The sequence below is a fragment of the Pleurodeles waltl genome, chromosome 6 (assembly GCF_031143425.1).
Source record: "Pleurodeles waltl isolate 20211129_DDA chromosome 6, aPleWal1.hap1.20221129, whole genome shotgun sequence".
Lineage (NCBI taxonomy): Eukaryota > Metazoa > Chordata > Amphibia > Caudata > Salamandridae > Pleurodeles > Pleurodeles waltl.
The window spans coordinates 569,989,188-570,003,944 of record NC_090445.1 but is presented as its reverse complement, the minus strand read 5'-3'; the positions used below and the strand labels follow the sequence as shown (position 1 = coordinate 570,003,944).

The 14,757-nt window shown below is 46.6% G+C and overlaps 1 protein-coding gene across 1 annotated transcript in view; it reads right to left on the bottom strand.

The window, feature by feature from the left end:
• Positions 1 to 14,757, bottom strand: part of FGD2 (FYVE, RhoGEF and PH domain containing 2) — a 346,991-nt gene that overhangs the window by 105,795 nt on the left and 226,439 nt on the right. The window contains exons 10-11 of the mRNA XM_069238749.1: positions 12,617 to 12,696; positions 8,251 to 8,281 (exon numbers count right to left, since the gene is read on the bottom strand). Coding sequence (XP_069094850.1) covers positions 8,251 to 8,281; positions 12,617 to 12,696 — 111 coding nt within the window. The remainder of the gene's footprint in view (positions 1 to 8,250; positions 8,282 to 12,616; positions 12,697 to 14,757) is intronic.

Genomic DNA, 14,757 nt, shown 5'->3' with positions numbered 1-14,757 from the left:
ACACTCGGGGGCAACCAGCCGCCCATTCATGTCAGACTACACAGGCCTGGACAAGAGGGAACAGTAGGCAGACCTCGCAGTGGAGTGCAGGTAAAACATTGTATTCATCCACCGATAGCGGTGTAATAGTCTGGCCTTGGGGACACATTGTTAAAGAAGAACTACTTTGTGTCATCGATATCAATCGACAAGTCCAGCTCACTGTGGGTGAGCAGCATTGAAACCATGCAAGGTAGGGGACTTGTCATACAAGTCTCTAGGAAAGCATACCAGGCTCAGTAAAAATGCGACATTCCGATTCTATGTGTGGGATATGTTGACTCGAGTAAAACCTTTTATAGTTAGAAGCAGACGTTTCTGCAGCTCAGCAGAGGGGGCAATCCTCGCTTCCGTCTCCCTGTAGGATAGACAGTAGAGGATCTTCCCTGTATTCCCTCTCCACTCATAAACTCTGTGCTGTGATAACAACAAGGCCTGATGAGCAGTATCGAGTCATTCTTGTTTTAGGTTGGACTTGATTTTGAGCTTTCTCAGCATGATCCCTGTGTGTGCAGTAGGTAACCGCCTTGCCAGACACTAAATATTCTGCTGCAGGCACTCAACCTCACACTCCCCGTCCCTGGCTTTACCCAGAGGTAAGACATTACCCTCCCCAGGCTGCGGAATTAAATGCTTCCGAAAGCAGTGATGGGAAGGGGACTGAGTTAGTATTTAGTTCAAAATATTATGCAGCATCATCCCTCAGCAAATCAGATAGTTGATCTTTCAGCCACCAAGCTTCAGTCCCCACAAACCCTAGGGAAGTCCCTTGGAATAGTACCTCTACCAGAGCATGATTAGATGCCCCCGGGAAGTATCCATGAATCTGCTATGAGGATCGACTCAGCTACAGGGACAAAAAAGTAATCTATACTGAAGGACTGGTGGGCCCCACAGTAATAAGTGGATTGTCTATGCACTGTGTTCCGTCTATGCCAGGTATGTACCATGTTCAAAGAGGCTGCCCAATTACACCTTAGTCAGAGGCCTACTTGATGTTGCTGGCATGTGGATGTCTAACAAAAAAATCATTACAACATTAAAATCCTTTTGAATCACTGACATCCAAGAAGATTCTACTAGTAACTCAGATGAACTTGCTAGAGTGCTGTTTATCAACCCAGGGAGTCTGTACACATTAAGGATTATCCATGTATGGCCTGACAGAATTCTTCCAACCATCACAAAACATCCAAAACTATCGACACATGGCAGAGTTTTCACAAAGGGGAGGGCTTTCCTTAATCTAAAAACCACCCCCCAGAGCACTGTGTGACGCCTGAATGATATATTCTTACGCAGCCATAGTGTCCCAGGAAGTCTCGCTTGGTGCGCAATAAATCTGTCTCCTAAGGAAAAGGGGCATCTGGCGCATATTTTCTGACAAACTGCATAACCACCCTTCTTTCAATCATGTTGTTGAGTCCATTCACATTTTAGGACCTAAAGCGGTATTGTCCTAAATTCCTATCAATCATTTGTTATTAATAAATTGCTGACCTGCTTGTTGACCCAAGTTTTCTCTGACCAAGGAAGGGGATGCTCTGCAGAGTACTCAAAGGAAGAGTTGCCCCTCTCTCTTGAAGCACCAGGACGCTGACCTGCCTGGTAAGGAGAGGAAAGGCGAGTGCCAACCCTGCAGGAGGTGCTGACTACCAGGGCATGCAGAAGCCGCTGACCTTGGAGCCCAGCCCAGAGAGACTCAAGCGAGAGTGACCGGGTGCTCTCAGACCGAAGCGTCTATTCTCTTGCCTGAAGTGGCTGCACCATAGGACTGTCCTGAAGTATTCATGAAGCAGACTGCACCACTGTGATCCTGCAAATGACCTGTACTGTGGCCCAGTCCTGAAATATGTCTGAGCAGACTGCATGCGTGTGACCCTGAACATGTGTTTCCAGATGATCCTGTTCCTGCAAGTTGGAAAGTGAAACCAAAGAGGACTGAAGGGGGAAGTCGACTAGCCTGAACTATGTGGACCAAGCCACTGTCCCATCACTGTGTCACTGTGAGTGGTGCAGTGAGATGTGCCTGCATTGACTCTCTGACCTTTGACTTAACCTAAATCATCCTCTGCCTAGAAGAAGGTCCTTTGCTACCGCTGAGAGTCAAGTGCTGAACAGGGCTGAACAGGCTGTACTTGGCCAGGTTTGCACAGCCATAGTAGGGCAGACCCCGGCACATCAGTGGCAAATGACATGTGCCCCAATGCTGAGGGTGAGTAACCCATGTTTGCCCTGCCCCCCCCCCCCGACCTCCCGATCAGGGTCTGACACACTTTCTTCATTGCTTCCCACTCACTCGCTCCTCCCGCCCACTTCTCCATTGCGCCCTGAATTCCTTGCAGACATTTAACCTATTTGTTTTATTTAATTTTTATGAAGGGTCCAAAAGCTGCCCTTTGCTGATGGGCTGTTAAACTGTGGAAAAAACACTTTTACACCACTCATGTTTTATTGACCAATCCAAATGGTATTCGGCATCTTGGACGAATAAACATACCAAAAAATATGTTGCCCATTTCACTCAGTAGGCACACGCAGGCCTGGTGGTGAGCATGTGCACATACACCATCATGCATGCAATTTTATAGCGTTATTTGCCAGTGCTATAGGGCATTGGCCAAAAAGCTGTTTGCCAATGCTGCACAGCATGAGCAAAAGTCACTGCAAAGGCAACAGGTCAATAAAGTAAGACTTATTTCCTTTCTCAATGCTTGCTGGTATTGTCTGTTTGTGACCACCAGGCTTTTCCTGGCAGTCCAAACAGGAAAAAATGTCAGAACATCCACCTTCAATAGAATGAAAGGTGTGCGGTACATAGATGGATGGCCCAATGTCCATTGTGCAGTCAGTCTAAGGTTTTTGCTGGCAAAGCCACAGGGTCTCAGCCAGGATAAACATGATGGTTCACTCTAAATAGAGCGGGCAAACCAACGGTTTGGTGGACTGGGTACACCGTCACACACCTTGTCTGTCAAACTATATAAACCCCGTACTCTTGTTTAAACTGGCTCTGTGGTTTACACTATTTTATGTTAAATAATTTCAGTTTCTGACAGTTGAAATGGAGATGCATGACAACTTCTCTTAATGTATTTCTAAGATGGAAACAGAAGTAAAGTTCCTCTTTATTACGCTTTTGAAGGGCTAAATTCAACACACAGCAATCTCCTTGGTGATAGGGAATACACATCTCTACATGAAAAACAACAAGGTGGATTGGATATCTTTTCAGAATGCCTTCTTGGGTCCAAAAACTCCTTGGTTAGAGACATTTTGACATATAGCAAGTAAAGAGTGGAATCATGTCCAATTATTTTAAGCAACACTAAAGGCTTCAGTTTACAATATTCCTCATTTATTTTCTTTATCAGAAAAAGATTACTTTCCTTGCAACAGGCATACTCTTGCCCAGGCCTTGTGGAGTTCTACGTCGTCAGCCTCTTGTCTCTTCTTCCAAGTCTCCTCAGCATTCCTGCCTGGGCCACTGGGGAGTTATAGGTCCTGCCTGTGGAGGAAGACTAATCTACCCGCTGTCTGCACTACATGAATCTGTTTTAGACACAAGTCCTGAGGATTATAGGAAGGGTCAAGTTACTGAGGTCTTCTTCTTCCTCTGGACTCGGACCTTGCGGCCATAGATGCTGGTTGTGAGAAGATATATTTGGCTTATTCTCCACCCATGGTTGCTGGAAATCCTGGGAGTGGAAATGCAAATGCACACTGCAGCAGTTTTCTAGCCCTGAAAGTCTTTGCATTGGTTATCTAGATCAGGCAGTGGTTGTTCAGATGGACACAACTGTTGCGCAGGCCTTAGTGAACAAGTACTGTGGTACATGCTCAAGGGATTTACATACAATGGCCTTCCAAAATAGAGATTTTGGTGGAAGCTCACGTTCTGCCTGTCTCAGTCACTTTAATCAGGAGGTGGGTAATGTCCACCCAATCTCTTGTGCACAGCAATAAAGTAATTTTATTTGTGATTTCTTTCGGGCGATGTGTTAGTTGTAGGCAAATTCAAAGTGGAGAGGAGTAGGGAGGAGGGAAGGGGAAAGTGAAATAAAATTATGGGACAGGAGGACAGCGGTGCAGAGATGGATGCTCTACTGTTCTCCGCTGTGTTCAATAAGTACTTGGATGACTTGCTCTGTAATCTCTTCTTGACATATGAGCGAATTTTCCCTTTAAACACCAGTCTCCTCTTCTCCCTTCGTGCCTTTTCAGGAGTTGGCATACCCTTTTCGGTCTCCTGCCAGGCCTCAGATGGATATACTTGACCAACACAACACCTCCTTCTGTCAGAGAGGTAAATACCTGGCCAGAGAGTGCCCTACCATGAGCCTTCACTTCAACCTTCTACCACTAAGCGAATGGAAAGAACACTTGATCTGATAAGACTCTGCAGGTGCATTATGCGCTCCCTGGTGCCCCTTAATAACATTCACTGTCCAATGAAGAAATCACTGCATGACAAGTTGTTGATCCATGAATAATGTGTGAACTGTTTCTCTCTTGGGGATGGGTGCTGTCAGTTAACATTATGGGCTAGTTTCTCTCCACGTGTTTACTAAATGCTGCAGGTCAAGTACTGTGATTCAACTGATTTTGTGTTGTTTCTTCCTGTCAATACCTCAGGAGTTATTTCATTATGTTCATTAAGATTATATTTATGTGAAATTGGTACAAATCCTGGTAGCGTGTGGGTTTGCTTGTATGATTTGTGCTTGTTTATGTACCTTATGTCAATTGATTTTGAGTCGACCATAAAGCTAATGTACTAAGGGCCTCATTATGACCCTGGCGGTACAGAACCGCCAGGGTCAACGGGGGCGGGAGCACCGCCGACAGGCCGGCGGTGCTCCCTTGGGCATTCCGACCGCGGCGGTAACGCCGCGGTCGGACCGGGACAACTGGCGGTCTCCCGCCAGTTTCCCGCTGCCCAAATGAATCCTCCAAGGCGGCGCAGCATGCTGCGCCGCCTTGGGGATTCTGACACCCCCTACCGCCATCCTGTTCCTGGCGGTTCGCCCGCCAGGAACAGGATGGCGGTAGGGGGTGTCGCGGGGCCCCTGGGGGCCCCTGCAGTGCCCATGCCAATGGCATGGGCACTGCAGGGGCCCCCGTAAGAGGGCCCCGCTAGTATTTCACTGTCTGCATAGCAGACAGTGAAATACGCGACGGGTGCAGTAGCACCCGTCGCATCTTCCCACTCCGCCGGCTCGATTACGAGCCGGCTTCATCGTGGGAAGGTTGTTTTCCCCTGGGCTGGCGGGCGGCCTTTTGGCGGCCGCCCGCCAGCCCAGGGGAAAACTTGGAATACCCTCCGCGGTCTCTGGACCGCGGAGCGGTATTTTGGAGGGGGGAAGTCTGGCGGGCGGCCTCCGCCGCCCGCCAGACTTAGAATGAGGGCCTAAATGTCTATATTCTTGCATGTCCTCTTTGTTTTGTGTTATTTTGTTCAATTATACTACTGATTTAGCCTTTGATTACTCCACAGATTAAGTCCATATATAGTTTTGTTTACAAATACAATATACAAATGTAGATATAAACAATTGCTTTCAATATTAGTGAAAGGTCTCCTTACAGGCTACTTACTCCGGTAAATACTGACACCAAACTCACAGGGGAATACTGGGTTGCCCTACCTACTTTTACTGTGTCCACAGTGTGGCTCCTCCTCTTGGATTGTACAGTCCCGGGATCTGAATCCATACCTGGTTAAACTAAGTCCAGTATTACCTATTCCAGAAATTTTGGATCCAGACCAGTCATATTTGTCCAAATCAGTAAACCCCTGGGATATACTGCTCTAGGCAACACATAATAAGGGCCTGTGGAGCTCTGGATATTTTGTCTTGGATGACGCGGCTAAAAGCAGAAAATCGCTCCTACATTGAGCAGTCGTTGCAGCCTTTTTTGTATAAATGTGAGTTGTTGCTTTTGTCAGAAGAACCATATCATATTTACCTGTTTTAAAGTTACTTATTGAAAACTGAAGCCTATGGCTGTTTATCCCTGTTATACTTTACAATTTTACCATGCTTTGTGGGAGAATTGCAATGCTCGATTTCGCAACATGAAGTATGCATCAGCAGTAATCCGGAATGTTACATGTTTGGTTTGTGATCTCATTTTCAGAAGCTTTCAGGTGGTGCGGTTATCTAACGATTGCAAACACTATATAGGGGGTCATTCCTACCCCGGCGGGCGGCGAGTGCCGCCCGCCAGGCGGTGACCGCCAAAAGACCGTACCGCAGTCAAATGACCGCGGCGGTCATTTTTACTTTCCCGCTGGGCTGGCGGGCGACCGCCAAAAGGCCGCCTGCCCACCCAGCGGGAAAGCCCCAGCAACGATGAAGCCGGCTCCGAATGGAGCTGGCGGAGTTGCTGGTGTGCGACGGGTGCAGTTGCACCCGTCGCGATTTTCAGTGTCTGCTTTGCAGACACTGAAAATCTTAATGGGGCCCTGTTAGGGGGCCCCTGCAGTGCCCATGCCAGTGGCATGGGCACTGCAGGGGCCCCCAGGGGCCCCATGACACCCATTCCCGCCATCCTGTTTCTGGCGGTGAAAACCGCCAGAAACAGGATGGCGGGAAGGGGGTCGGAATCCCCATGGCGGCGCTGCATGCAGCGCCGCCATGGAGGATTCCCTGGGCCAGGGGAAAACCGGCGGGAAACCGCTGGTTTCCCTTTTCTGACCGTGGCTTTACCGCCGCGGTCAGAATTGCCCCTGAAGCACCGCCAGCCTGTTGGCGGTGCTTCCTCCGTCCCCTGCCCTGGCGGTCCATGACCGCCAGGGTAGGAATGACCCCCATAGTGTTGTGTCCAATTGCCCTGATTTGTTATTCTCTTCTGACTGCATATGGTCTTAATGTGTATTTTCATTGTTTGCCCTTTCACTACTGAAGCTCCATTTTTACTGTAAAAATATTTACTTTGAGATATTATTAAAATATTGTGTGTTCGATAAAAACTCAGAACCCTTGCTGGAGATTTTCATCTTTATTGGATCTGCGATACTCTAACTCAAATCTTTCTTTGAGCTAAATCTTGGCTGCACATCCCCGTGTACCCAGAGACGGGTCTAGTTCATCGCCGAGATACTCTCACAAGTGATTAGCCAAGCTCTACAAGTCCACATAAGATAGCATGGGAGTCAAACTTTCCAACACACGTGGAGTGACCGGTGTTGTGGTTAATGGCGCCCTCCAGCACCCTCACCCTTGATAGTGATTGCTTGTCCCTGCAACTACTGAGGGAAAAGCCAGATGTATTCTAATTCCCTTTTCCCAATCCCACTACGACAACTGCTGTTCGACTTTTGAGCTGTTAGCGCTGCCCCCTCACTCTCCCACCCCTCTCCTGAATAGACACCGGATAGGGGCAGTAGCTTCTACGCTTGGCTTGCTTTTTGGCCCCTTTCCCGAACTTGCCCCCATCTCAGTTGAACTGGAGACAACGACTAGAACAGAAAGAAAGCATGACTCCAAAAGGCTGGTTTATTTCCTCTACTTTCCAGTCCTTTCCATTCTGCTATCCTATGATCACCAAACAGGAGCCTAAGGTAGCCCAAGGCGGTCAGTCTCGTGCTGCCATCTGTGATCAAATGGTGTGAGATGTCTTTTCTGGTACCCCAGCCATTTCGTAAACCGATATCCAGTCTTTCCTAACAGTTCAGATGAAAAATACAGTTCGATTGTAAAAAAAAAAAAAAATGTTTTGAGTGGCCTTCATTTACTAATTTGGTTTTCAAATGTATTTGCTGCCAGCACTTTAGATAAATGCCAGAAGAACATGTAGGTGTGTGTGTGTATTTTTTCAATAAGACCAGTGTATGAATTTTCACTTTGCGTGAGGGTGTGAGGCATGGCCTGTAGTCCCAGACTCTGTGAGAAAGACCTTCCACACTCAAAGATACAACACCCATTTCGGACCTCGAATGACAACTGAGAAAAACAAATTGATACAGTACTGAGAGGACCACCGCCCACCCCTGCGTGAGGTTTTGGAATATTTAACTCAGCCCAGCAGCTCACTTCCAGTAAAGTACACCTACACCGGGGCGAATTTAGCCACCCATAGCTGCCCAAAAACAAGTTTAATTTCTGAGGCAAATGATACAACAGATTACATTTAGAAGGGGTATTTAGATCTGTTACGTCTAACTATTAACATGTACCTGTCTAACAAATAGGTCGAGTAGGTTACCTGTATCCAAGAATCTGCTTCCTCCGGAGACCTGCCAATGAAAAACAGCAAATAGAGCCTTCAGTAAGTGCATAACCAAACACAAAGATAGGGGGCTCCAACACGATGGCAGTGTGCGCTGCATGAAAGCCACAGCCTGGTCTCTGCAGCGTCATGGCCCATATGTTAGTGAAGTGATCTGGCAGGGAGCTCAGCATTAATAGGCACGTTAAGCATGGATGGATGGAATCTCAAAAGCACATCAATCTATCCTGCAGCGGTACCTGTTATTTTGTGTTCTATCACTCTGCCAATGAAACCAAAAAATGTGTTACAAGACCAAAGAAAAGTCTGAAAACAGTGTCCCCTGTGAGCTCACAGGGCTCAATAAGACAGCGAAAAGGGCTCTAATCTTACATTATTCTAGGCCTCTAAGGCTTTTTTCTACCAGCAGGAAGCTCAATAGAACAACAATGTAAGCAATATGTGAGCTTGCAGCAAGGTTAGTGACGTGCTATAGGGAGAAACAATATCAGCCAAGAGGCAGCATGAGCAGGGAGCGCTCATCCACATCAGTTAGAAAGACTTTGCTCTATGGAAGCATAGAAGCTTGCACCGGACCAACCTCAAGATAATGACAATGTAAGATTTCCGTGAGCTTGCTGCAGGATCAATGAGGAAACAGGCGTCTCTCGTCATGCTTAGTGAGACAATAACAGTGATAGCTTCAGTGGGCCAAAGGCATGCTCCTACATCCACAAGAAGACGTCTCAACCTCCCATGAGAGGTCATCAGAGAAAACCAGGAGCTGCTGTGAGCAAGGATATCATACTAGGACACCGACAGCCCTCTAAAGGCTTTGCACGAGGACTTGTGAGAAGACACAAATCATAATCCCACATCATCACCATCGAGGAGTGGGGTACAATATGGTGGTCATGAGGCCTAACACCAGATATATTAAGAGAGCATTTGATAGTCATAAGAGCCATGAAATAGATCCCGGATTAGTACCCACTGGAGATGTCATACTGAGATCTGTAAATCGGCATTCAACATTAAAATATCTTGATTTCTTACAGAATGCTCATAACTGGAGAACTGTCAGTTACCAATCAGATAATTACAATCATCTGAAAATGTTTACCACAGTCACAGAAGAAAACCGATTTTGGTTACACAAGGCATGCATATTTATTTAATGGGTACAGATAATTTTTCCAGAAATTCCATAGAATTAAAAAATGTATGTGTAGAATTCTCACAGAAGCACAAACTACTTGAGATGTGTGGTCTCTAAGCCAGAGTGACAGATGGACTGAGAGCAGCGTGCTCTCTGAACTAATGCCAGCTCCCTGATTTGGAAGAAGAGGTGTGATTAGAGCACTGTGTTCACTGAGCTGCAGAACAGGTGGCATACGAGCAGTGTGCTGTCTTCGCCAGGAGGAGAGACGAGATAAGAGCAGTGTGGTCTCTGATCTGGAGAAGAGATGGGATAAGAACAGTGTGCTCTTTGAGCTGTGTAAGAGGACAAATTAGAACAGTGTGCTCTCTGAGCTGGGGAAGAGGTTAGATTAGAGCAGTGTGGTCTCTGATCTGGAGAAGAGGTGAGATTACAGCAGTGTGGTCTCTGAGCTGGGGAAGAGGTAGGATTAGAGCAATGTGCTCTATAAACTGGGGGAAGAAATGGAATTAGAGAAGTGTGCTCTCTGGTCTGGAGAAGAGGTGGGATTACAGCAGAGTGCTTTCTGAGTTGAGGAAGACGTGGGATAGGGCAGTGTGCTCTTTGAGCTGGAGAAGAGGTAGTATTATAGCTGTGTGGTCTCTGAGCTGGGGGAAGAGATAGAATTAGAGCAGTGTGTTCTCTAAACTTGGAGACAAAATGGGATTAGAGAAGTGTGCTCTGTGGCCTGGAGCAGAGATGGGATTACTGCAGTGTGGTCTCTGATATGGCAAAGAAGTGGGATTAGAGCAGTGTGGTACCTGAGTTGGGGAAGAGATGGGATTAATCGGTATGCTCTTTGTGTTGAGGAAGAAATTTGGATTAGAGTAGTGTGTTCTCTGAGCTGGGAAAGAGACAGGATTAGAGCAGTGTGTTCTTTGAGTTGAAGAAAGAAGCCTGATTAGAGCTGTGTGCTGTCTAAATAGAAAGAAGATGTGTAATTAGAGCAGTATGCTCTTTGAGCTGGGGAAAAGGCGGTTTTCGAGCAGTGTGGTGTCTGGCATGGAGAAGAGGTGGGATTAAAGCTGTGTGCTGTCTGAACTGGAGAAGAGGTGAGATTAGAGCAGTGTGCTCTTTGAGCTGGAGAAGAAGTGAGATTAGAGCAGTGTGCTCTCTGAGTTAAGAGAAGGAGCATTATTAGAGCTGTGTGCTGTCTGAGCTGGAGAAGAGGTGAGATTAGAGCTGTGTGCTCTCTGATCTGGAGAAGAGGTAGGATTAGAGCTGTGGGCTGTCTGAGCTGGAGAAGAGGTGAGATTACAGCAGTGTAGTTTCTGATCTGGAGAAGAAGTGGGATTACAGCAGTGTGGTCTCTGAGTTGGGGAAGATACAGGATTAGAGCGGTGTGGTCTCTGATCTGGAGAAGAGGTGGAATTAGAGCAGTGTGCTCTCAAAATTGATGGACGAAGCGTGATTAGAGCAGTGTGCTCTCTGAATTGAGGGAAGAAGCGTGATTAGAGTGGTGTGCTCTTTGAGCTGGAGAAGAGGTGGTGTTAGAGCAGTGTGGTCTCTGAGCTGGAAAGGGATGGGATTAGAGCAGTTTCGTCTCTGATCTGGGGAAAATGTGGTATTGAAGAACTGTGCTTCCTGAGCTGGAGAAGACGTGACATTAGAGCAGTGTGCTCTCTCAGGTAGGAGAAGAAGCATGATTAGAGCAATGTGATATCTGAGTTAAGAGAAGAAGCATGATTAGAGCAGTGTTTTCTCTTGTTGGGGAACAAAAGGGATTAGAGCAGTGTGGTATCCTGTGCTGGGGGAGAAACGGGATTAAGCGATGTGCTCTTTGTGTTGAGGAAGAATTGGGATTAGAGCAGTGTGCTCTCTGAGCTTGGGAAAAGACAAGATGAGAGCAGTGTGTGTTCTCTGAGTTGAGGAAAGAAGCCTGTTCAGAGCAGTACGCTGTCTGAGTTGAAGTAAGATGTGTGATTAGAGCCATATGTTCTTTGAGCTGGGGAAGATGCGGTATTAGAGCAGTGTGGTGTCTGATATGGAGAAAAGGTGAGATTAGAGCAGTGTGCTGCCTGGGGTGAAGGAAAAAGTGTGATTAGAGCAGTGTGCTCTTTGATCTGGAGAACAGGTGGGATTACAGCAGTGTGGTCTCTGATATGGAGAAGAGGTGGGATTAGAGCTGTTTGCTGTCTAAACTGCAGAAGAGGTGAGATTAGAGCTGTGTGCTCCTTGATCTGGAGAAGAGGTGGGATTTGAGCTGTGTGCTGCCTGAGCTGGAGAAGAGGTGGGATTAGAGCGGTGTGGTCTCTGATCTGGAGAAGAGGTGGGATTAGAGTGGTGTGGTCTCTGATCTGGAAAAGAGGTGGGATTAGAGTGGTGTGGTCTCTGATCTGGAGAAGAGGTGGAATTAGAGCAGTGTGCTCTCTAAATTGAGGGAAGAAGCATGATTAGAGTAGTGTGCTCTTTGCGCTGGAGAAGAGGTGGTATTAGAGTGGTGTGGTCTCTGATCTGGAGAAGAGGTGGGATTAGAGTGGTGTGGTCTCTGATCTGGAGAAGAGGTGGAATTAGAGCAGTGTGCTGTCTGAGCTGCAGAAGAGGTGAGATTAGAGCTGTGTGCTCTCTAAATTGAGGGAAGAAGCATGACTAGAGTAGTGTGCTCTTTGCGCTGGACTAGAGGTGGTATTAGAGCGGTGTGGTCTCTGATCTGGAGAAGAGGTGGGATTAGAGTGGTGTGGGCTCTGATCTGGAGAAGAGGTGGAATTAGAGCAGTGTGCTGTCTGAGCTGCAAAAGAGGTGAGATTAGAACTGTGTGCTCTCTAAATTGAGGGAAGAAACATGATTAGAGTGGTGTGCTCTTTGCGCTGGAGAAGAGGTGGTATTAGAGCGGTGTGTTCTCTGAGCTATGAATAGAGAACCGTGTTCTCTGATATGTGAAAGGAGTAGGGTTAGAGCAGTGTGCTTTCTGACTGGTACAAGTAGTGGACTCAGAGTAGTGCTCCCCAAACTGGTTCCAGTGCTAAACTCAGAATTGTGCTCTCTGGGTTACAACTAGGGCTGGGATCCGAGGAGCTCATGCTCTGAGGTGGCACCAGTGAAAGTATGTGAGAAGCACGGTATCCGAGATACAACTAGACGGTGGGACAAAAAGCTTTGGTGCTAGCAGCAGGATGGGAGTTAGTGCGAACTTTAGTGCCAGAGTTATTTTGGATTTGATCCTACCTGGCCTGTAACTCCAGAGTGCGCTGCTTCCCTGAGATGAGGAATGCATGTGGAAATTCTGCATCTTTCAACTCTTTCACCTAGGAAAATAAGAGGGAAAAAATTGGAGAATGAAAATGTGTCATCCAAGAAAGGGAAAACAACCTGGTAACAATCAGTGCCATGCTCAAGAGAAGAGAGGTGCAGATTAGACACAAACAACCCAGTGGGCCAGCGCAGGGAAGTTTAAAGTGAGTACAGCAGACGAGTCAGTAAGTATAAGTGATTTTCTGTAGTTTGTGGGGCAGCCAATGGTTGCTGTTTGTTTCTCTGAGTAACATCTATTGTCATCAATGTCCCATAGCCTTTGGTCGGGTATGACAGCACTGTTCATTGGGTGCCTACAGATCCCATCTTCGTGTTGACTCTCATAGATGTACAGTGATCAAGCATTCAAGGGCTAATCTAGGAGTTGGTTGGTGTTTGAAAATCATTATGACACAAAGAAGTAACACTCAATACAAGTCACACACAAGTCACACCGGGTCATAGTTATATTTGGCAACAGCAAAATAAAGAACAATTAAAATCAAGTTTTATGCAAAAACATTAAAATAAAAAAGGTTTAGAACCTTAGCAGGATGAGATACAACTGGTTAAGTATTTACAACAGTTATATCTCGCCCTATGATGTATTTAACATTAGGGGGTCTGTGGCCATGTTATTCTAGCAAAGGGGATCGAGAAGACACAAAAAACCTCGAATGGAACTCTGGTGTCATCAGCTGTAGACAGTCTCTGATTCCCACTCTCTAGGCAAAGGTTGTTTCAATTTCTTGAGTGTCCTTTTAACTGAGGTATTAGACAGTGTTCAGAGAGCTGAGTTTCAGTCCAAACTGGTTAGGCCAACATTTTCAGAAGACACTGAGGCTGGAAAGGGCTCCCTGGAAAAAGCAAACTTTAAGAACCATATCTCACTGGCAGCTTATCATAGCTTAACGTTTCTGGTAACAGAGTGAGCCACAGAACTAGGGGTACACATCAGAGTAATTAGCTTTGATGTGGAATTGGGAAAACCCGTGGTTTAGGGCCACCTGGAACTGTGAGCCACGATATTAATGCAAACATACACGGTTGGACGTTGTACAGTTGTGTATAGGGTGGTGACCAAACTCAGACAATGGAAACTCCGTAGGATTAGAGGTTGAAATGGAAAATCATCCCCTGGCTAAAAAATTTAGGCTACACCAGCTCAAGGTGAGTCAAGGCATAGTGCTGACTCTCTAACCGGTGCTTTCCTTTCAGTTTCCAGGCACATCCTTTGGCCTCAGATGGTGTCATCCATTCCATGCTTGTCCAGCTGTGTTTGAAATCATCAAGGCTCCAAGACAGACTTTCGTCCACGAACCTCCACACAAATCTGTCAGCTGGGCTCTCTGTGTTCTCTGCGTGTTGCCATTGCTACTCCTCTCCACCAGTATGTCTTCCAGGTAGGGCACAGTAACAAGGCTTTTCCAATGTCCCATGTTTGAATGGGGCTTGGGCGAACACAGCAAATTTCAGTTTCTGACCAGACATCCTTCCAAACTGGTGCTGCAGAGCTTCTTCAAAGGCCAACCTGAAAACAACCTACTGGTTCCAGAGTGCCAGTTTATGAAACAAAGTGGGTGCTCCGACTTAAACCACAGTTAACCATCAGGTGTGCTATGCACAAAATCCATATTTCAAACCAACCAGTAGAGAGTACATCTTCCCCAGCACTTCTACACTGGTGGGGAGGTGGAAACACGCAACTGTCAAAAGGAATGTGTATTGGAAAGGCATCATGGCTTCTTCCTGAGCGAGATCTCTTCTTCTGCTAGACAATTCCCATTACAAACCCGAAGGGCAAGAACACAAGCAGCCATAGGCGTGTTTTTTAGGCCAAATACAGGCCGGAAACAGGTCATGTGGGGTAGAACGCTCAAAATTCTGACTTCATACACCATGACATAACAAATGTTAAATTATTCACCAAAACAAATAGGTTGAGAGGTTTGAGTTTATAGTTGGAGACAAGAGGCCTGATTTAGAGTTTGGAGAACAGGTTACTCTGTTACAACGGTGATGGATATCCCATCCCCTGTATTACGCTCTCCATAGGCAATAATTGGACCATAACA